Source organism: Anolis sagrei, chromosome 2, assembly GCF_037176765.1.
Source record: "Anolis sagrei isolate rAnoSag1 chromosome 2, rAnoSag1.mat, whole genome shotgun sequence".
NCBI classification, from domain to species: domain Eukaryota; kingdom Metazoa; phylum Chordata; class Lepidosauria; order Squamata; family Dactyloidae; genus Anolis; species Anolis sagrei.
Window position 1 is genome coordinate 90,503,150 of NC_090022.1, and position 23,986 is coordinate 90,527,135.

The 23,986-nt window shown below is 38.8% G+C and overlaps 1 protein-coding gene and 1 non-coding gene across 6 annotated transcripts in view; both read right to left on the bottom strand.

Annotated features, from left to right (window-relative positions):
- The window catches only part of SLC25A48 (solute carrier family 25 member 48), a 53,908-nt gene that overhangs the window by 29,252 nt on the left and 670 nt on the right, over nucleotides 1-23,986 (bottom strand). The window contains exon 1 of one of the 5 annotated variants that reach the window (XM_060765318.2): nucleotides 6,159-6,289. The exons of 1 other annotated variant lie outside the window; for it this stretch is intronic. Coding sequence is in view for 2 of the 4 variants with exons in the window: in XM_060765314.2 (XP_060621297.2) it covers nucleotides 4,778-4,823 (46 nt within the window). In the remaining 2 variants the exon portion in view is untranslated. Of the gene's footprint in view, nucleotides 1-4,777; nucleotides 5,113-6,158; nucleotides 6,290-23,986 lie in introns of those variants that run through there. 3 more of the 5 variants (XM_060765314.2, XM_060765313.2, XM_060765316.2) reach the window with 3 other exon arrangements.
- Nucleotides 22,004-22,111, bottom strand: LOC132769542 (U6 spliceosomal RNA). Its single transcript, XR_009630869.2, has one exon. It is a non-coding gene; the product is annotated as a U6 spliceosomal RNA (small nuclear RNA).

A 23,986-nucleotide genomic window follows, 5' to 3' on the forward strand; every position in this document is an offset into this window, starting at 1 on the left:
TTGCAAGCTTCAGATGGCCCTCTCAGCATGTAGAAATGATGCGCCAGGAGAGCGGGAGGGGGGAGAGGGAGGAAAATCACCCCCCCCCCCCCCCCACACACACACACACTCCCCTGGTCCTTCATTTCCGCAAGCCGGGAGAGCTGGCTGAGGCTTGCAATAGAGGACACATAAGGGTTTGGTTTTTTTTTTACTTTTCTAAGGGGTCTGGGGGCTTAGAGGAAGGGCCTCCAAATGTTATCTCAGGCTTATCCCAAGAGAAGTCTGGACACTCACCCCAGAAAGTGTGTGCTTTCTACAATAGGTGTGGACAGGCCCCCAGGAAAATCTGTGTTTTTAAAAATGCACATTCTCCTGGGATAAAGGTTTGTCTGGATCTGGCCTCATGCTCCTTCCACACAACTGAATAAAACCCCACATTTATCTCCTTTGAACTGGGATACAGTATATGGCCGTGTGGGCTCAAATAACCCAGTTCAAAGCAGATATTGTGGGTTATTCTGCCTTGATATTTGGGTTATATGGCTGTGTAGAAGGGCCCTCAGAAATGTATTGCTACACAATGGGATTGCATTTCAACACAAAACAGTTGTTTCTGTAGACTCTGTCATGAAGATGAAGGATGGAAAAGATTATATTCCCTTGGGAGCTTCAGATATTGTTGGACCCCAATTACATCAGGCCAACTGGCATGGGCTATGATCAGGAGCAATGTAAGGCTTCATTTCAACAGTAGGTTCCACATACTGATACAGACCAAGGATTCAGAAAGAAGCCTGGAACTGTTTTTCAGTTTGGGGCCTCACATTGGTAATTTTGGCTATATTTAAGTCTTCTTAGCAGGAGACAAATTACCCACCATTGTTGAAGCATCCTTAAAATTTCTTAGAATGACAATATGTATGTGTTCAGTATAGCTTACTCTCAAGTAAATGTGGACTGAATTAAAGTCTGTATTTATTATTCCTTGGAGGCTGAACAACAATAATTATCTTAATATTTATTTGTGTTTCTAATTAATAATTCCTGTGGAATACAAGGCTCTCACTGGTCCAATTTTGCCAGATCAACCCCATCCCAGTCTCAGGATGGGATGGGGAATCAAGCCACCCTGGCATCCAGGGATTTAAGAAAGAATTGTCAATCAGCCTGTACTGAGCTCTCAAGAACAATTTTAGAAAAATAACATATAACATATAATGTTAGCTAAGTGGTTACAGAAGCATATGTTTCTGATAGCTATGCTGTTTAGAAATATATACAGATACAGTAGGTTCCTCATATTCATGGAACAGTGCCCATGGTTTAAGTTACCCAAGTCTGAAAAAATGTAATCTCTAGGCTTTTCTGGGTCCTCAAGTACAATTCCACCTGAGGCAGACCATACAATTGTGCTGGAGAGCTTCGAAATACTAGAGAGGCATTCTCTCTAGATATTTCTGTGGTCCTCCAGTGCAATTCTATGGTATTCTTCCATCTGGTGTGGTTCATTTCAATAGAGTTCATTAATATCAGCTGTTTTATGTTTTTATATTGAGTTCAGAAATCTATTCCCCACAAAGAAGGGGTTCGTGTTGTAGAAACCCATTGTCTCAGCTTTTCTTTCTTCCTGAAGAATAAATAATACTGAGCTCCTGGGTGGATTTTATCTCAGATTTCCTCCCAAACACTACATTCTAGTGTGAAAATAAATATAATCTCTGAGACCTGCCTCCCCTGCTGCCAAAAGCCTTTCCCCCACCTCCTTCAAGGTCAAAAGCCTTTCCTCCACCTCTCTCACTGCCAAAAGCATTTTTCCTTGCCTCCCTCATTGCCCAGATTCTTTCCTCTTTGCCTTGCTTGATTCCAAAACCCTATTTCCCTCACACTGCCCAGGAGGTGCTTTGATTGTGCCCGTCCTGCATTATAGAATTGGATGGCCTCTGGTGTTTCTTCTTCTTCTTCTTCTATTATTATTATTATTATTATCATTATTATTATTATTATTATTATTACAAAGGCTGGGTGGCCATCTGTTGGGAGGGGGTGCTTTAATTGTGCTTTTAATGCATGGCAAAGGGGGTTGGACTGGATGGCCCCTGGGGTTGCTCCTATTCTTATTATTCTTAATACTACAAAGGCTGGATGGCAATCTGTTGGAGGTGCATTGATTGTGCTTTTCCTGCATGGCAAATTGTTTTTTTTTTTTAAGTTAGTTCACAAAAATTATTATTATTGTTATTATTAGTATTAGTAGTATTAGTATTAACCTCGTGATTTTTATTCTCCACCTTTCTCCCTGTGGGGACTCAAGGCAGCTAACACTCCACATTAGAAAAGTATAAAAGATGCAGTACCAAAATTAAAAACAATTTAATACTCACATTGTGGTGAAACAAAATTAAAATACAGTAAATACACTAAAATGGCCTGTAAAACTCATATTCCCCCAACCCCACCCACATCACCCCCTGAATTAAAAACCAAAATACCCACTGAACCAATCTTGAAAACTTTCTTCTTTTAAACCCTGTTTAGCCTGCTGCTGGAAAGGAAGCAGAGAGGGGCTATTCTGGCTTCCCTGGGAAGAAGGAAGTTCCAGAGTCCAGAGGCAGCCATTGAAAAGGAAGGCCCACTCTCTCGTTCCCACCAACTGAACTTGAGATGGAGGTGGGACCGAGAGAAGGGCCTCTCCTGAAGGTCTCATGGCCCAGGCAGGTTTGTACAAGGGGATGTGGTCAGCTAACAAACATTCTCCACTCATCTGTCACTGGCCCGCAATGCATGAAAAAGTTTGCCCATGCCTGAGATATATACTTTACATATAATATATTATAATATATAATTTTTTCTTGGGACTCCATGAGCAACTTTTGCTTCAAAAATGTCTCAGTGGCTAAAAATGTTTGAGAACCACTGCATTAAAGTGAAGGAAGCATTTGATTTTGGATATCCCCCCCCCCCCCCACCACCACCACCACCATCCTCCTTCTTCATTTTTTTTAATCTGAAATTTCTCAGTGATTATTTTTAAATTAAAAAAATGTCGCTTATTTTTCATTTTTCTTCCTTTTCTTTATAGGTTGGTAGAGAAATAAATTGATTGAATTAGCAACACTGAGGACGATCCATTAGAGGGTATAGATTGATTAAGTGGGTAAAGATCAGGCAGTTGTCTGACAACAATTAATCATCCTTAAAACTAGCATGTTCTTCAGATAAATCTTACATCATGACCCATTCAGGTCATAAGTTTGACAATAAACTAGATCAATCTTACTGGCTTGTAATTTTCTGGCCAGGTTCTGCCCTGTTTTCTTAAAAATTAAATCCTTAAACTCACTTGTTTACAAGAGTGAACTAGCATTCAAATTAAACCATGATTCAAGTTTTGTTCATCTTGGGAAAATCAGAACTTTGGCTCATTGTAAGCTCCGCTGATGGACTGGAAGGGGACTTGAAAATCGTTGCTCTTTCCATGGCATTTTCAAGAGCTGTCCAAACCGCAGAGAAAAAATATAGAGACACAAGGAAAAGGTAGAAATCACTCCTAATGGAAGTATTCCATTAGAATTCATAATTAAATCTCATTTCTCATTCTAATTTATGTTTAATTTCCCTATTGAACTATTGGATACCTATAAATGATTTGGCCTATGTATCTTATAAACATTTACCATGATTTACAGTTTTAAACCAAAATAATTATTGTATTTATTGTACTATTCATAATTTTATCTACTCATGGGCCAACTGTTGTAATTAGATCTGGGTCAAGAATATTTCTTTTCACCCCAAAGATAGAAATAAAAATTAAATGTGAAATATGTGATTCCTGTGTGGTCGAAGGGTGTGTCTGCATTGGAGAATTAACTGCCATGTGGAATCATGAGAGTTGCAGTTTGATAAGGTACCAGCACTCTGGCAGAGAAGGCTAAAGTTGACATAAAACTACAACTCCCATGAATCTAAAGCAGTGACCCACAACAGTTAAACTGTATTAATTATACAATATAAATGCATCCTGTGGTGTTTCATTAGAAATTCTCAGAAAACAAATGATAATTTCTGGAAAATGTGATGAAAAGATTTGTGAAAATTGAGCTCTATCATTGTATAATATAGTATAATTCCACCATAAGTCAGAAGGCCATTTGAAGACATACACATAAAGCAGCAGTTAGAAAAAGAAAAGAGGCAAATATTCCTATCCTCTTTCCATTTGTGAGAAGTGAGAGCACCCTGCTCCGTGACCAAATTTGACAGGATGAGCTGTCTGAACATACGCAAGATGGTAAAATCAATGAAGAGAGCTGGCAGTGATCCATAGTTCCTTATCAGGCTCTTGTTCATGAAGGGAGTGGCTGGATCGTGCATTTTGACTGGCCAGTGTAATGTTCCAGCTGTCTAAACATCTGGGCTTGTCTCCATAATGAAAGTTTCTGGGGAGTTTTTAAAAAACTAAATCACAATATGGAGACATGGGGGAAAATTGTAGAATAACATGAGTAATCTTAGTTAATACATTTCCCTGCCTGAACTAACTGTTTCCTGGACTACAGTATCTTTGATATCCACAAGAGCAAGGAGACCTAATGTTATGCAGTTGCAATTATGGCTTAATTTTGAATAAACTATTTCCATATTACACACATGATACACACACAGGGTTGAGGAATGCATAGGATGTCCTGTGTGCTGTCAGCTAAGATCATAAACCTATATTCCATTCTACATGTATCTCTTTTATAAGTACTCTTCTGCTTTCCTTGCAACCTACCCAGCAAGGGTTACTTACCTCCTACCCATCCAGCTACAAAATCATCCAACTGAAGGCTGCCCATATTATTGTGATTGCTATTGTTATTTCAAGCAGTTCTTTATTCTTGGGCAGGTTGCAGATCACATTCAGCTCCTTCAGCACCAAGCAAAGCAACACAAGAGAATCTGAATTTGTCTCTTTCACTCTGTTTTTTCCACATCCCACAGTGTCCCAGAGTGACTGCAGAGTAGTAGTTTGCTTCTTTGACAACTTTCAAAAGCTTCAAAACTGAAACAGCTCTTGCACCTTCTCTCTCTCTCTCTCTCTTTCAAAAGTGCCTTCAAAACTCATAATGACATCATGCTCACAGAGCTTAAAGGAACAGTGCAATGAGAACCCATGGGTGCTGGCATAGTCCTGGTATGTTACAAATTAATACAAATAGCTAATTTAGTCTACTTGAACAACAGCTTCCCCCCCCCCCCCTCTCTCTCTCTGCAGAAAGGGAGGCTGATAGGTGATCAAAGTGCAGTGTCTATGTGTGTTTGGTCAGCAACTAAAAAGTAAAAATGTATATATAGAAATAGATTTGACCTGACAAGAGTGCAAGCATCCTGTACAGTCATTAATATTTTTTTGGGGGGGGGGGTGCTTAGGGGTGGGAAAAACTAGATTTGTAGAGCAGTAGTCTCAGCTCTTCAGAATATTTATTCTTGGGATGAAGATTATTAAACTATGAGAAAATGTGAGAGATCTTACTCTTAAAAGTGCTTGGCAGGTTGTCACTCTTCTGACAAAGTGATTGTCTGGATAGAGCTGACAAGAAGAGATTTTTGGTTAAATAGCGAGAAGGTGGATCTAAATTTATTTATTTATTTATTTTGCTATATTTGAATACTGCCTTTCTCAATCCCGAAGGGGACTCACAGTGATTGCAGTAAATGGATTTCATTCCCAATGAAATCAATGTTATAGTTACAGCTAACTTTTCACATTGATTTTTTTGTGTGTGACCCCGTCATTTCTATCTTATGGCAACTCTAAGGCAGCCCTATCACTTGGCAAGATTTTTTCAGAGTGAATTTATTGCTGTCTTCATCTGAGGCTGAGAGAATGTGATTTGCCGAAGGTCAACCAGAGGATTTCCATTGCTTAGCAGGGATTTGAATCCTGGTCTCCCAGAATCCAAGTCCAGCACTCAAATCAACACACCACATTGACTTTCCACAAATAGATCTTAATAGAATTTAAGTTACGTTTGCCTTCATCTGGACTTAATGCATTGCATCACGAACACATGTGTTTTCTTCTTAATTCTCAATTAAACAAAAGTCAATTTATACAGATAAAAAATAACCATGCAAAAATTGTTACATTTTGGTTATTAAAATTTAAAATTATGTATACAACCACTTACATTGTCTTCTTCTTCTGTTACTACAGTGGAATAAAGTAGAGATGTTGTGCCATAATTACCCTTCACCCTGACACAGATCTTTTTTGTTTTGTTGCAACAGCTCAATACATGTATTTCTAGAAATACATGTTTTAAATCAGGGCAGATGACTGCATGAAGTATATGGGTCAGTCTTTGCCCCCAAGATACCCCTGCTAGATGAACTGGTGCATCCTGAATGATAGTATGTGACTTCCACTTTCACTTTTCAGTTGAAAAACAACCATTTTCTGATTTTGGGCAGGGGGCTTGGAAGTGGTAGTGGAGAGAGCCCAAATGATCATTTTTCCTCAATGGATTTATAATGATTTGAGACATTAGTTGATTTTCATTTTCTGTATTTTATTTTTGGATACTTTGAGGCCAAAACTGGCCCTGTGTAGCCCAACCCTTGCACTAAGTAATTAATAATACATTAATTTAACATCCTATTTTAGTGCAGTATTATTCTTGTTGTGTGTCCCTTGGTTGCAGGGAGGAGGGAAAGTGTCTGAATGGCTCTCCAGGAACTCATCTGTTACCTGGAATTTTGGGACTGAGGGAGTAAGACTAAGTATCGAGATTGAATTGGTGCTAGTGGTGCTCATTTCTTCCAACTAGGGGACATCTCCTGGAGTTCAGGTTCCAGTCTTCAATTATGGTTTGGGACCATCTTACCTGCGTGACCGCATCTCCGTGTACGAACCCACGCATTCACTTCGTTCATCCGGAGAGGCCCTACTCGTGATTCCGCCTGCATCGCAGGCGTGTTTGGTGGGGACACGAGACAGGGCCTTCTCTGTGGTGGCCCCCCAACTCTGGAACACTCTCCCCAAAGATCTTAGACAGGCCCCTACGTTGGCAATCTTTAGAAAGAACTTGAAGACCTGGCTGTTCCGATGTGCCTTTCCAGAATAGGAAAACTCCAATAACAAGTCCCAGAAGCACTTTATTAGAATTAAGATTGCCGCACACCGCACACTGCACTTACCCTATAATCCTTACATATCACCTGTCACATCAGCACTTTTAATCCTGTACCCATTACTCTGGCCCGGCCCAGTTTTATTGTGTCTTGGTGTATTGTTTATTGCTCGTTGTTTAATTTCGCTTTAACTGTTTTATTTTTTTAATTGTTTTAGGTTGTGTATTGTTATGTTGTTGTTTGAGACCTTGGTCTTTGTAAGCTGCATCGAGTCCTTCGGGAGATGCTAACGGGGTACAAATAAAGTTAATAATAATAATAATAATAATAATAATAATAAGTCATTTAATTGCAGCTTAATGGTCAGCTTGGCAATCTACTGGTCCAATACTGCTCTCAATTTCTTGACTAGAGCAATTTCCTTGAAGTGCTGCAACATTCTATACATCCACTCACTGTTTACAATGCAATCAAACTGAGGGGCCCTTCCATACAACCACACAATGTGACGGGAACTGGCATAAAAATGTCAGTTCTAAGCTGCTTGGTATCCACACTAAGCTCCTTCGAATTTTTGCTAAATTATATTTCATAGTCCTTCAAGAAATTTATATAAAAAGGATTAATGCTGAATGCTTAAACTAAATTATATCTGAATAGTTCTTTAAGTTTGCATTAATAGGGTTAATGCCAAATTATTATTTTTTGTGTGAAAAGACTTGGACCGTGTATGTGTATGTTCTGAATGTGAGATGGAGTTCCAGACCAAAGGTTACAACCTGATTTGCTGCTGATCCCAAACCAGTAGAAATGTACTGAGTTAAACATGCCTAGCAACACCCATTTAAATTTGCTGGCTCTTCACTCTTGTAAAAAATGGAGTACAATTACATACACGGAGCAAAATAGTTGACAAGCTATATAGTCTGTATCTAAAATTAAAATGCAGGGGTTTGGTGTTTGCTGTCCAATGGCAGCACAGATGACATTCAGGAAATATCTGAGAGGAGGAAAAGTGCCAAGGGATAATACTCAGCAATGAGATTATTTTATTACATCAACAGAGTTACAGTTTTTTCTGCATCTTCTAGAAATAGCTGGTGGAGCAAGTTAAATGAGTTTACTCTTTTTGGACCTCTTCTTCCCCATGTACAAACAGAAAAATCAAGTATTTAAAAGTAAAAATGCTACACATTTGTCTGGCAATAAATCTTACTGCTTCTGAGTATGATTTATCATTAAATGTATTCTTGCATTATTTATCAATACTCCGATGTTCTCTGTAGAAGCTTTTTGAAATGTATCTCACATTTTCACTAACATTTCTGAAAAATTTATTATACTTTTTAACAGCATTCAGTTTTATAAGAACATCACCTGTTTTGTAGAAAATAGAAACTAAAAACAAAACCCTGCTTCCCTGAGAGAAAGTGTAACTCTTCAACCCTTTGTATCTGTCTGTCACTTCACTTCAAAGATGACACCCAGGAAAAGAAATCTTACCTTTAACGCTACAAACTTGTGTTTGGCACTTTTAAGTTTGACTTTTAAAAAAAGATTAATGCAATTACATGCTGAAACCACCAGTAACTGAGCTGTGCTCAAGAACTTTTCTGGGATCCAAAAGTTTCTGCATGTGTTAATTCTTAAAGGTAGCCTTCTAAATTATGCCATCATTATGGGTTTTGAAGAATTTGTCAGCATTCTTAAAATATTAATCTATACACTTCCGATCTGTTATGTTTGTTGACTTGATCAGCCACTCAAGTAAAATAATAAGAATGGAAACACTGCTAGTGGACTGCCACCTGCTGACTGAAATACCAACTCAGTCTTGTTTTCTTTCCTCTTTTATGAACACCAACAGTGTTTTCAAAGCTAAGATAATGCCTATTCCAGTTGCCATTTTGAAGGAGACGTGGAAAGCTAATAATATATCGGGGAAAGGTTTATGTGTGTGTGTGTGTGTGTGTGTATGTTTGCACACATTTTATAGGGCTTTGAGCGCAATTTAGAGTAATTTTCACCCTCCAAACTGCACTGCGAATCTTTTAGTTTAGAGCAGAAGTTCTCAAAGTGTGCTCCACGGGGCCCTTGGGCACCACAAAGCATACTGATGGGCTCTGTGGTTCCGCCTCCTTCTCCCTCCACCCTCTCTCATCCAAGCTTTCTCTCCTCTTTCCTACTCCCCCACCTCCCCCACTTCCCTTGCTACCAAAAGCCTTTTTTGCCTTGCCTTTCTTGCTTTCAAAACCCTATTTTCCTCACACCATTCATTGATGCATTAGTTGTTTATTTTTCCTGCATGGCAGAAGGGGGCGGGGGGGTTGGACCGGCTGGCCTCTGGGGTTTCAGCAGTTGTTGTAGTTGCAGTTGTGGTTGTTGTTACAAAGCCTGGGTGGCGGTCGGTTGGGGGTGCTTTGATTGTGCGTTTCTTGCATGGAATAAGGGGGTAGGACTGGATGGTTCCTGAGGTCTTTCACTGAAATACCGTTAAATTTAAAGTTGGTTTAAATTGTTGTTCATTTTAAATATTGTATTATTCTTTCTTTCTTTCCTTTTTTTGCACTACAAATGAGGTATGTGCAATGTGCATAGGAATTTGTTCATTTCTTCCCCAATTAGTTCACACAAATACTCTCTATCCAACTGCTACTGGCCCATCCCATGTATCAAATTTTAAAACACAATGTGTCAAAAAGTTTGCCCATATACATACGTTATGTGTGTGTGTGTGTATATATATATATATATATATATATATATATATATATATATATATTTGTAGCAAAAGTTTCTTGTGGAGTCCCAAACAATACAATATGTAAACATTTTTTGGGACTCCACAAGAAACTTTTGCTACAAAAAGGGCTCTGCAGCTGAAAATGTCTGAGAATGCCTGGTTTACAGACTTCCTTGGGGGGAGGGGGGTCATCAGAATATTCCCACTCCAGCTACAAAAGGATGTTTGCTGAATAAGATGCTCCGGACCTTCTTATCATAATATAACATATCATGACAAACCATAGCACTCAAAATAGATAGATGGGACTCAAATTCTTCACTCAACTCAACTGCTATCATTTCCTGATAGGAAAAACAGAGCCAAAGTACAATTAATTGTAGGTTTTCTCTTCCCCATCTTAATTTGATATAACAGTAACTGGGAAGGAGGAACAATTCAATAAGTAAATGGTATGTGAAGAAAAGCTAAATAGGGCATGTACTTTCTGTCAATGCTTCTGCTACCTTCAAAACAGTTGTAACAAAGTTTCACTATCATATCAGTTCATGCATGAATCTGGCTATTTCTCCAGTACTGACTTGTTAAAATTTCAGAGGTGAAACAAAGTATCACATCACTAGTATAAAGACTGTAACCCCTCCAACTCCATATTTGTAATAACATAGGATGTAATAATATAGGATGGTAGGTATAAAGGATGGTAGGGATACAGCGTAATGTCGAAGGCTTTCATGGCCGTAATCACTGGGTTGTTGTAGGGTTTTTTGGGCTATATGGCCATGTTCTAGAGGCATTCTCTCCTGACGTTTTGCCTGCATCTGTGGCAGGCATCCTCAGAGGGTAGGGATACAGTCTTTGACAGTTATGGCTGAAGGAACATCCTAAATAGGTTACATAGGATTTGCACAATACTATTGCTTTTACACGAAGGAACAAGAAGAACAGAATATTCAGGTGGTGTCAAAATTATTGGGGGTGTTTTGTCTTCCCTTGATATCAGCTTTAGCCTCTCTCTACTAAGCAGTAGGCCCACTGACATTCTCTGAGGCAAGGCAATGGAAATTTACTCTGTCTACAATGTGAACTTGCTGGATAGCACCTTTAAAGCTCAAATTAAAACATGGACCAAATTAAGTACCCAAGTGACATGGGAGCCTTGAACTGGTCTGTTGGTAATTGCTGGGCAACAGCTCCCTCAAAACCCATGTTGTTGGCCTTCCAGATGCAGCACCCATCATCTCCCATCATTACCTATACTTGCTTGTGTTGCTGGGAATTGCAATCCAGCAACAACTGATGGCTACAAATTTCTCTTTCAAGACCCCTTCATACTACACAGTTATAGTGCTATAATTGCACACTAACTGCCATGACAACACTCAATGGAATTCTGAGATTTACAGTTTAAGGAAAGGAGTATAACATTCTCATCTAGAAAGGTCTTCTATTTCCTCAGACCAGACTACAAATCCCAGAATTCCATATGTTCCCATGGCAATTGAAATGGAATATAGTGCCAAATTCAAAACTGGCTAGGTTAAGTTGTGATGTACTGTCCAAGAAAGTGTCTTCTTGTAGCAGTCTGGATTATGAGAGACTAGACTAGTGCAAGAGCTTTAGCAGCCGGGTAAGCTACAGGCCTACAGTTTTACTCTTGCTTTGAACACAAGGCATTTACTTTCATTCCTAATTCTTGCACTTCAGTGGAGCAGATGTTCTGGAAAAAAATCAAGTCAGTCACCCACTGAGAATACTGAAGGATCTGGAGATGGAGGACAGGGAAAGACATCTGAATGCCATCAAAAGCTCCAGGCCACTTATGTCTGAATAATTCATGTGTGCACCTGCTTTAATGCAACAAAACTATTTGACTCCCATAGAAATATTCACTAGCTTCATAGCATTCTTCCATTAAAAGGGTCAGGTATCTTTCATGCTGTAACATCTGGGTAGAGTTTCCTTCCCTGTATATACAGACTTCACATACAAATAGCACATAGTTTTTGTCCCAAGTGTAATTCTGAGGCATTTTTCTTTCTAATAAGAAACACAGTGATAAAAAAGAGAGATACAGAATTAGCACATTCTCATTTCTGAGGCTTTAGCACATAATACTGTAATGTTACCCAACATCAAAGGAAAGGTTGCTTTCCAAAGTATTTGCAAAATGTGTAGTTTAGCTTGTATGTCCAAGACATTACGTTTTGCTCTAATCCCAAGTATTCTGTGTAGGAAGATAAACATGTGTAGTTTATTGAGCAAAATCCTAATGATTGGATGCAGGCTGTATAGAATTGCATTATGGTACAGTGGAGTGGTTTCACCTTTATTTGCACATACAGAATGGAAATGTTCAAAACCTAGTGCTTTGCTTACATGCTAGGAAACTATATATGAGGTTCGCTGTGAGAATGCTTAAGTTATTGACTGGAGCAGAGCTGGGCAGAAATTGCCACTCCTACAATAATCCCACAGTCTTCACTGGCACACCCAGACACACTTAGATGGGATGCTACAGTGATGCCAAGGCACCATCTTGGAATGGATTTCAGAGTTGGTGGAGGACAAACTTAACCACTGTATCTCCTGATAGTTTTTTTAAAAAACAATGGAAAACTTATGGGAAAATGGCCTACAGATTTTTTTAAAAAAATTAGGGGGCTTGGGCTGCTTCAGGATTTCCTCTTTGGCTTTCAGAAAATATAAAAGTGCAATATGAGGACTGTATGTGGACATTCTCTACCCTGGTTGTATTAATATGTTGCTGCTGCTGCTGCTTCTTCTTCTTCTTCTTCTTCTTCTTCTTCTTCTTCTTCTTCTTCTTTATTGACTTCATTGATATCTTGCCCTACTCCCCATGGGGATTCTTCTGTCAGTTTATTCTGGCTCCTCTAGAATGTGAGCTTTTGTAGTAGTAGTAGTAGTAGTAGTAGTCATCATCATCATCATCGTCATCATCTTTATTTCTAGACTGCCCTCTCTCCCCAAAAGGACTCAGGGTGGTTTATACATTTGAAAGGGCAAACATTCAATGCCTTGAAATGGGTACAAACACATCAAAATAATACAGAATAATGGATGGTAACAGCAGAAAACTTGCAACAAAGGAATTAAGCATTAAAGTAAAATAAAACAAGAACAATCGATTAAGACATACAAACTAAAACATAAGTAAATATTACAATGTACACCAAAAAGCAAATTAAGAGACATTACATTTACATTGTTTGATGTGCTTATTTATGTTGTTTTTTGTATTTTTATTTTCATATTTTATTGTCATAGAATCATAGAATCATAGAATCATAGAATCAAAGAGTTGGAAGAGACCTCATGGGCCATCCAGTCCAACCCCCTGCCAAGAAGCAGGAATATTGCATTCAAATCACCCCTGACAAATGGCCATCCAGCCTCTGCTTAAAAGCTTCCAAAGAAGGAGCCTCCACCACACTCCGGGGCAGAGAGTTCCACTGCTGAACGGCTCTCACAGTCAGGAAGTTCTTCCTAATGTTCAGATGGAATCTCCTCTCTTGTAGTTTGAAGCCATTGTTCCGCGTCCTAGTCTCCAAGGAAGCAGAGAACAAGCTTGCTCCCTCCTCCCTGTGGCTTCCTCTCACATATTTATACATGGCTATCATATCTCCTCTCAGCCTTCTCTTCTTCAGGCTAAACATGCCCAGTTCCCTAAGCCGCTCCTCATAGGGCTTGTTCTCCAGACCCTTGATCATTTTAGTCGCCCTCCTCTGGACACATTCCAGCTTGTCAATATCTCTCTTGAATTGTGGTGCCCAGAATTGGACACAATATTCCAGATGTGGTCTAACCAAAGCAGAATAGAGGGGTAGCATTACTTCCTTAGATCTAGACACTATGCTCCTATTGATGCTCCTATTGTCGTTGCATGTTGTTTATTTGCATTGCTGTATTGTTTGGCTTGGCCTCTGTAAGCTGCCCCAAGTCCCCTTGGGAAGATGGTGGTGGGGTATGAATAAAGTTTATTATTATTATTACATTAAAAATGGCTGACACCGGTGCTTCATTTAAGATGTATCATAACAGCCATATACTACAAGTGGGTTAGCCCACTTGGTAATCAGTTAGTCTGCAGGGGTTTCAGGTGTCTTTCCCTTGGGTCACTATACAATGAGCAGACTAATGCACAATGTCTTCTGCCTGACACTGACTACAAATACATAGTCTGTTTTCCCATAGTACATTATGGTAGCGAACATCTAACACTGTGGTTGGCATTACTTCAAATAGCAGCTCAGTCAAGGCAATGGAGGATAGGAAAAGAGATTCAAAGATGGGCTTAAAGTCAACCTTAAAAACTCTGGCATAGATACTGAGAACTGGGAAACATTGGCGCTTGAGCACTCCAGTTGGAGGCCAGCAGCGCTGTAGAATTTGAAGAGGCATGAATGGAGGGCGAAAGAGAGAAACGTGCCAAGAAGAAGGCACATCAAGCCAGCCCCGACCAGAACCGCCTTCCACCTGGAAACCGATGCCCTCACTGTGGGAGAAGATGCAGATCAAGCATAGGGCTCCACAGTCACCTATGGACCCACTGCCAGGACACTACACTTGAAGGACCATCATCCTCGGACTACAAGGGATTGCCTAAGAAGTCTGCTTTCCCATGGGACATTATGGTAGCGACCATCTAACACTGTGGTTGGCATTACTTGAAATTGCATCTCAGTTAAGGCAATTCTTAAGGAAGGTGGTTTGAGCTTGTTTTAGTGTGTCTCAGAATTAAAAAGAAACCCACTTGAAGTAAAAATGTTTCAGCTGGTGCTGGGAATCAATAGAAATCAGCCTGGCAAAGCAGATATGATGTTTGGATATATCTGGGGTGTGGGTGGGGGACTACAGCAAGAAATATCTTCATCACTCCCACATTAAACTTCAGCAATCTTCTGTCACATTTGCCCCATCTGGGTAAATCCTCTCTCTGTACCACTCATGATTTGTTAACTCCAATGGGAACTAATAAATGTTGAGTTCTGTCTCTCAATTTGACAAAGCTAGATAGCTAAATATAGCTTTGCCTATGTGCCAGGCATTCTTCCACCCTTCTTGTTCTGTTATTTACTTTCTTTGGATGCAATTGTTCTAATGCCAACATTTGGCTCAGTGGCAGTCTGATTGGTCGTGGGTTACAAAAGAGAAACAGTCTTGTTTTAAAACCAAATATCTTTGTTTACCCATAGATACATTGTTAAGCAATAATTGGAGGTGGGGGAGCAAAGTGGTATAAAGACATTGCAAATGAATTAGGAGGGATATTTCCAAACTGCTCATGGGCCGGCCTAATTGGAGCTGGTCAATTTTAGTGGACAAAGAAAATTTAGGAGTAAATAGAGGGCATTTCTGTTGGGGGATGAATGCCTATATTATTTTGTTCTTATTTATTTTCTCATATATGACCCCAATTCTACCCTCTATATTCTGTTTCAATCCATTAAAATCCCCTTACTTCTCAAAGGAAAGGCCGCACACATTCCACTGTTTCCTAGATCTACAATTTTAAATTTTGTATAAAGAGGTTTTGTAAAAAGAGGCATTTAGGGCAAATAATTGCTGACCAGATAGTTTTGGCAGTATTTTAAAAACTGATATTACATTCATTCATATCATTGGTCATTTTTCTCCCTGAGGTCATGAGCAGTGTTCACAACCATATTAGTAAAAATTGCAGGGAGATAAACATAAGAAGATACTATTTTTTCTGAGGAGTTGGCTGTAATCAGACAGTTTGTGACAGAATTAAACCTCTCTTTGTTCACACTATGCCTTCCATGCTCAGTCAGGTGGAAATCAGAGAATACAGAAAATATGAGAGTGAGAGAGTGCGAACTGTTGTTAGAGACAGTTGTGATAAGCAGCATCCATGTCAGTGCTGTGGATAATCCATTCTGGGCTTTAGTCTGAACTTTTAAAAATTGTCCTGTCCTGAACCTGTTTTGTGGATATGGCTCAACATCTTGGAAAATTCTGTTAAAATTGTTTTTTTCTTTAGTAGCATTCATGGCCTGGTGCCTTTTCCTGTGGCTGGGATGGTGAGAGTAGTGATCCAATCTAGAGAGTACCAGGTCTGCATTAATTCCTTATTGGAGAGGTTACATGAGGTTGCAAATCCACTCTCTGATGGGTGATGGTTGCTTTCTTGCCTCTACCCTATGTGTATGCTTACAAACAGGAGATAGCATGATGTAGTGCACATGTGTCAGACTGGGGTTGAATGCTTTAAAAGGGCCTGCCCATGTCTGGCCCATTCCTCTCCTAGCTTTGCTGGAACACCACTCTCTGTGTTGCACAAATTAGGAAGCGGATTTTGAAGGAAGTCATCTCCCCCTACATTGCTTTTTCTCACAGTGGGTCTGGGAATACATGAGGTTTGCACTGGCCTTGGTAATCAGTGGGTGACTTTCATGTGGAAGGTGTTTCAGGCGTTTAGTACAAGAGCAACAGTTTCATTATTTATTTATTTATTTATTTATTTATATAGTCCCATGTATTATGTTTCCAATGCTGAGGCAACATAGTGACATTTGTACAGTCTTAAATTATGAACAGCACTTTGGAGGCAACAACAAGTCTGATGTGGCCCTTGGAGAAAATGAGTTTGACATCTGTGGTGTAGTGGTTTGAGAACTGGACTCAGTGCCAGATTTAGGACAAACGAGGCCCTATGCTCTTAAATTATGAGGTCCCTTACTTGGGCCCTGAAGAAGTTGGCCTGGTAGGCCTACACTGCCCGCTTTGTAACACACTCCCATAGACTATTAACTCTATTCTTATGTCTGGAATCACTCCAAACCAGAACACCTTAAAACCGGAAATTGCACCACAGAAGCAAAATCCATCTTTTAAAAACTGGGGCAGGAAAATGCCCCACCCCCACCCCCCCATGGCCAACGGGATTCTGTGTTTAAACAAACCTAAGAACAATGGTAAATCTAGTACTGGTTGCACTATGTCTCTAGAGAGTAGAGTTTGAATCCTCACTTGACCGGGAAACCCATTGGGCAAGTCATAGTATTCCAGCCTCATAGGAAGGCAATGGCAAACCTCTTGAACAAAACATGCCAAGAAAACCCCCATGGCATTGTTGCCTTAGGGTCATCATATGTTGGCCACAACTTGAAGGCTAATGTTCCATTGGAAGAGGGCTGGTTGATAAAGCTTTATAACCTTGCATAAATTTATAAGCTGATGATTTTGATTAAAGATAAAACATTATCAGATTTTTAAAAAGACTGGGAGTTAATAATTGCTTATCTGAAACAATTTGAGGAGGTTTGCACTATTAGAATTTGAAGAATAGTAGGCTCTGTTATTAATGTAGAAGTTAATTAAAACTTTTAGTGGGGCTGATCAAATTGATAACTGGAACGATCAGTTACAAATTTGGAAGTCATTTGTTGTCCTTTGTATTAGTAGTTTGCTAGATTTTATTTTAGATTTGTTATTGTAATAGTATAACAACAAGTATTACTATTACTATTGTTATTCTCTTGTATTTTCTGGGTTTTTTGTTTGACTAACTATTATCTTGAATTTTTGTAGCTTTCTAATTTTTTAGTTTGCAGCATTTTCCCTATGTGTTGTTCTATATAGATAATGTGTTAGTAAATATTTTTAAAAATTCAGTTTGTAACAAACTTCAGTTTTCCATTCATAACCATCAGTTGTACAGCTCTTTGAATCAGTTTTAAGACTGTCACTGTAATTTTTTGATCAACAAAGTGTAATTTTTCACAGTAACCAAAAATATGCAAGTTTAGAATTGAAACTGCTATGCTTAAATCCCTTTGACTCAGTGTATCTTACTGAAATGAGTCTTAATTTCATCTTTGTGATTTAAATGTTGTAATTTCCCAATCCTGAAAGATTAACAAAAAGGAAGAAGTAGTTACAAAACTACAAAAGAACAATGTTTTAGGTAAAGAACAAGAGTAATACAACTTTATAGCTCTTCAGTATAGTGGCTTATTTAATTAAAGAATGACTTAATCAAAATGAATTTTGGAGAAATGTTTATCTTGACATTCCAATGAAAGTCAACCACTTTATTTAAAATAGAAATTGCATTAAGTTGATCTTTTTAGGACTTCATCAGACGGGTGTGGGGAAAAGCAGGGGAAAGCAAAAGGAACCATCTTATCCTATTCCATCTTTTCCTTTTTTCTGGAATGGCTAGCTATCCCATGCCCTTTCTGTACCATTTCCAATTTTTCCCTGTTTTTCCTTGTTTTCTCCAGTTTTGAATTGGGCTACACTCAATTCTTGAAGATGGTCTTTGGGCTCCTTTTTGATTTCCATGGAGTCCCACCAAAAGTGCCCTTACATTACGTGATGGTCTCAGTGGAACTCCCATGAAGCAACATTTCTTAAACATATGGAAACAGAGCCCGAAGACCATCTGATGAAGACCTAAGTTAGTATACTCACAATTTAATCCATAACTTAATTTATATTGATTATTTAATTCCTATAAATGTGCTGATTAGCAAGATCATGTGAAATAATGTAATGCAATGGAAAGATTGTTGTTCATGTTTTTGTAGTTTGGGAACCACTGAGTCATTGTGGGTTTCTAAAACATAATCACTATCATCCCAGCCTACTGGGAACCAGCTGCTGTGCTTGATGAAGGTCTGTTTCCCTGCTATTTGGAAAGCAGCTAGGGACTTCATCCCATGCAGTAAACTCAGCATTTCTACACATTTAAGAAATAGCAACCCACGGTGCCCTTCACATGACACAAGCTTCAACTGTGAGGTTGTGGTATTTAGCTATTTCGAAAATGTTGGTTTCCCCAATGATTCCTAAGCTGGTTGACAATCAACTTATTTTTAAATTTCCCACTAGAGACAGGCAAAATGGCCATCTTACCCATGTAATGCATTTCAATGCCTTTCAAAGGGGAAATTTACTTTGACATTCAAATAAATTGAGTTACAACCTTGGCCACAGAATGAATTAAACTCATATGTCAAGGTACTACCATAGTTACGAATACTCTAGGTTATATATTTGTAAACCTCCAACAGGATTTCATCTACGTTTGTTGATTTTGTTATTATTTTAGAGCTTGAGGGAAAATCAAAGCAGATCTGATCTTATTACTTCATATTAAGGGCAAAGCATATTTAAAGCATTAATTGGAAACAATGATGACTTTAAAAAATACCTTGCTTCATATTAAGGTATAATGTTGACTCTATGCAATTGTAAAGTTGATGTCAATTTGCAAATTCAATGTCATCAAAATCTGCTTTCAATAATAATACGTTATCACTGTTTTGCCACTTTGTTTATGATGTTCTAAGCTCAGATTGTTTTGTCCTGCCTCGTTCTAATCATTCCTCATACATCCTTTAGGCAGCAGTATGCGCTTAAATTCAGTCATGTTTTAAAAAACAACTTATTTGTCTGCTTTTCTGAACTGATAGTGTGGCTGAGGAAGAGATCATTTGAAACACAAAATCTCCAACATTTCATAGATGAAACCGCCTTGAGTTGCCAAAAGGCCGAGAAAGGCGGTATACAAATACAGTAAATAAATAAATAAACTGTGTGACAAAATAGCACTGAGGTGTGGTTGTGTAGCAAGGCAACAAGAGGGTAAAATTATGAATGAGGAAGAACAACCAAACTATTATTACCATTTTAAACAGAGAAACTCTAAAAAAGAAAAAAAGAAATCTAATATAGTACTTTCTCTGTGTGCATGTATGTGCTCAGCATTCTTAATGAGCAATATAACACTCAATTTGCAACAGCTAAAGTAAGCCAAATACCAAGGTAAAAATGAGAAGTAGAAAAAGAAACTAGGAAACATTAAAAGCAGGTGACAAAGCAGGAACACAGAGCATTATCCGGGGCCATTCCTGCCCAACTATGGAGGGTTTGGAGGCAGACATTCAGGCTGCTAGAGTCATCAAACAAACAAAACTGGTTGCTGTATCCTCAATTACATTTTTTTTTGTAGTTGCATAAAAATAGCTTCCATAGACTGGCTGACCTAACAGCTGTTAAAAGATTCCCTAGTGTTCTTCCTTCTCTCTTTTATCCACTTCATCCTAATCAGGCACTGCTAGTTCATTTTGGTTAAATCTTGCTGTCCAATAATGTAACAGGAAAGATTATGGTTCCAACAACCTACATATACCATGATGCAGTCAATGTGCCCCTGTCCAAACCTTCTCAGTCTTTTTAGGGTAGACCTGAAAATCCGAGCCTTTCCAATGTGGCATATGTTGGATTGGCCCAGGTATTGTTCACATAGGGACTCTGCTACGGAGAGCAGGAGGGAGCCCCAACCACCAAGTGGCACCAAACATGGGTTGACACCAGTAGATGGCCACCCTCCCATCTTCTGTATCATGGCAGTCTTTGGCTGTAACACAATTTCTACCTGTCCACTCCTGCCTCCAGTGGAGTAAGGAGGAAGGGGGAGAGCATCCCATTACCCTGACCAATGTCATTGCAGGCAATGGCAGAGGGCAGGAGGGATCTGGGATTGCCATCTCATGTCCCTGGGCCAGAATTTGGATTATCCTCTGACTTCAGTTAACAAAGAGCAAGGCTGTCTTGCCTAGCATTACCCTTCATCAGCTCTGTGTGGTGTCTGGCCAGCACAAAACTGACCCAGCCTTCACCAACCTAAGTGAATAATGTAGATGTGCCATCAGAGTGCTGTTGACTTTGAACCTTACAATTTTGTCTTTGTTGGGTACAACTAATGAGAGTTGAAGCCTAACGCCATCTGAAAGGACACATGCTCCTTAAACCCTACTGTCTTTACTGTGTAGGAAAACAACAACACAGTCTTTACTGTGTAGGAAAACAACACTAAAAAGCATTGAAAGGCTAGTACTGTGGCTAGGGATGAGAATATTCCCTCTTTCAAAACAAAATCAAGTAATACACTTCACCATGTGTCAGAACTGTCTTTGGGCACCTGCCCTACTCAAAATGCTCAGAGAATCACTTATTAATCACTGTAAAACTTTACTTTTCCGGCAAGCTTTTGACGGGTGAACAACCCGAACTATGCCTGTTCTCGCCGCCTATTGTTTTGTTATTGTTATTTTTAAAGCTAATTGTATTGTTTTAATCTGCTTCTGTAAACCGCTCTGAGCCAAATTGGGGGGTAGCGGTATAAAAGTTAAATAAATAAATAAATAAATAAATAAATAAATAAATATTAGGGAGAAAAAGAATCTGTAGTATTTCAGACTTTGTTGGGCTATAACTATTACCCATCTCAACAAGCATGGGCAATGGTTAGAGAATATAAAAACTCTCTGGATAATCTTTTTCATTCCAGGAACAATATCTGCAGAGGGGTGGGCTTTCTACCCCAGCTAAGAATATAATTTGCATGCCACCCAATGGGATCATGACAGATTCAATTACAAATGGAATTGAGGTCCTTAGACTGCATCTTCTTTGGAGAAATTTATTTTTATTGACATCAATGAGGAATTACTCCAAAGCATATAGCAAATGCAGAAATAAATTATTGCTCAGGGCTGTTATATGTGAAGAGAAGATTATTTATTTTATTCCACCACACCAATATTCATTAAAAAGGAACAATTTTAGATGCAAATATGACATTTCACTTCACATATAACTTCACCTTCCCTGTAAGCTGCCACCAGGTCTTTCATATTGCTTCTTTAGATTTGGTCAGGAGAGGGCACTGCATTTCAATCTGAGTCTAGCATAATTTTTATAGCTTCTACTCTTGCAAAATGGTTTGGCCTTTTGAGAAATTCAACATCAGCTGTTCATTGTGCATTTAGGAGGTGGGTTGTTCTGAAGCAGAATAGTAATAAACAAGTGGGGTATAATATTTGTAGGCCACTTTTTCTCTGCCAAAGGATAATCAAATAATATAGATGATATTTTAATAGATGTTATGTTCTTTTAAAAATAATCAACTTAAAGTTCTTCATGAAACCCTATTTAACTGCTTCATTGTGGCATGGAGCTGACTTCCCCAGGGATATAGCAGCAGAGCACAATCTCTGGAAGAGTCTACCAGTCTAGTAAGGTTTCTTGTATAGCCCTGAAAACAGATTTCATGTCTGCCATCTAAGAACATGCCTAGCAAAGAACAGATGCATGGTCATAACTAGAAGTTTGGCTACTAAGTATGAACTGAAATGTCACCCTTGTACAGGTGCCATACTAAGCTTTGCTGTATCATTCCAATTTTAGTATGGGTGTCCCTGAAGCAAGCACTACAAAGTACTAACTGACCAATGGGATTTAGAAACACAATGACAATATAAGATAGTTGTGACCTTCATCGGTGGAGGGAATCCACATAATTAATGAAACAGTTGATTTTTGCAAAACCAATTCTCTCTTTGAATGCCTGTATCCATGAAGAAATATATTTTGTTAGAAGTGTGAGAGTGAAACAGTCATTCAATGGAAGGAGGAAAAGGAATGTAGGTTGGAGTTATGTCTTGTGGCTACCTCAGATCCTTGACCAGGGTGAAGATATTGGGGTGAGGAGACAAAGTGAAGGTGATACCACACTATCCTCAGTCCTCTTCAGCATTCCGTTGTTACTCCTAAACTCTAAGAAACCTGTCTGTACAGAGAAACCATAATCACTTAGAGCCCTTCCACACAGCCCTGTATCCTGGAATATCAAGGCAGAAAATCCCACAATATCTGCTTTGAACTGGGTTATCTGAGTCCATACACAGATAATGTGGGATTTTCTGCCTTGATATTCTGGGATAGAGGGCTGTGTGGAAGGGCCCTCAGAAAGTTAGAACAGAGATGCCGAAGGACAGTAAGAAGTCAAGTGATAGGATAGTTTTATGGTGATATTAAAATGCATCTAATTATATAGAGGGATCCTTTGTTAGTAATTTTAATTCTATTTAATTTGCCTCTTTAACAATACTTTTGAGGCATAAATTGTTTTGTCATAATCGTGCCATACCTGACATATTTTGCTCATGTTTGATTCTATAGATTCTAAGTAAACTTGGGTTTTCCATGTGTGAAGTTTATCCATTTTAGTCAGATAAGCTTAGACCATTCCAAAGTCAGAAAGATGTAGTTTAACATAAATAGAATTTCTCCAAATTTCAGCTATAACTGTTAGAAATGGTCACAGCGGTTACTGAAGAAGCATTATTCTTTTAGGCAACAAGATTCTTTTTATTAAAGTTCACACGAATAGTGGTGGTGATTATGTTATTTTTTTTTAAAAAAAAACAAGAATATCTTATACAATGTGTTTTAAGAACATAGGAAGCTGCTTTATATTGAATCAGCCAATTACTTCATCTCACTCAGAGTTATGATCAGCTGGTATCCATAATTTGAACTGGTGGAGTTTCATGTTTAAACTTGTGCTGCAAGGCAGGACTGTATCACTCATCCTACCAAAGAGTGTTCACAAGTCCTCAACTTGCATCAGTTGTGAAGACATTTGGGAAGACAGTGATACTTTCTGATGCTCCATGCAAACATTGCAGTCCCCTCCTCCTCAAAGGTATGGTTGCTGTAATGTACATGTATATGTATGACTTAATGTGTGTAAAAGCAATCCCTAAGGTCTTTGCACCCCCATAACTAGACAACTCACAGTTGTGCTGGAAGCAGGATGGTGTTTTCCAGCATTTGTGGTAGCCATACATGCAATTGCTCAATATATTTGTCCCACTTTCTTTTATTTTCCAGTGTACAAATCAAGGGAATTTGTTTGATAGAAACCTGGCAGGGAGGGGCACAGCAGAAGTTTATGGAGGTCTATGTTTATTTGAAACTATGCAGAGGAGCAAGGATTGTAGCTGCCCTTGCCGTATCATTTTCTGTGCTTAAATTCTCTCCCTCCCTCCATTCCTCTCTTTTAAATAGGGTAATAATGTTATGAAGACATAAACACTGTTTAGTGTAAGAAGTTGAGATGGGCCTCCCAGATGATTTTTCCTTCACAGTGGTTCAGATAAAAACAGTGTGTTTTTGATTATTTAAACATGAAGAAGAAGCTTATGAGGATAACTTTATACTCTGCCTCTCAGGAACTAAAAAGAGCAGAATGCAGATATACCAGAATTTAAATTCCTTGATTGCAAATTGCATGATTTCCCA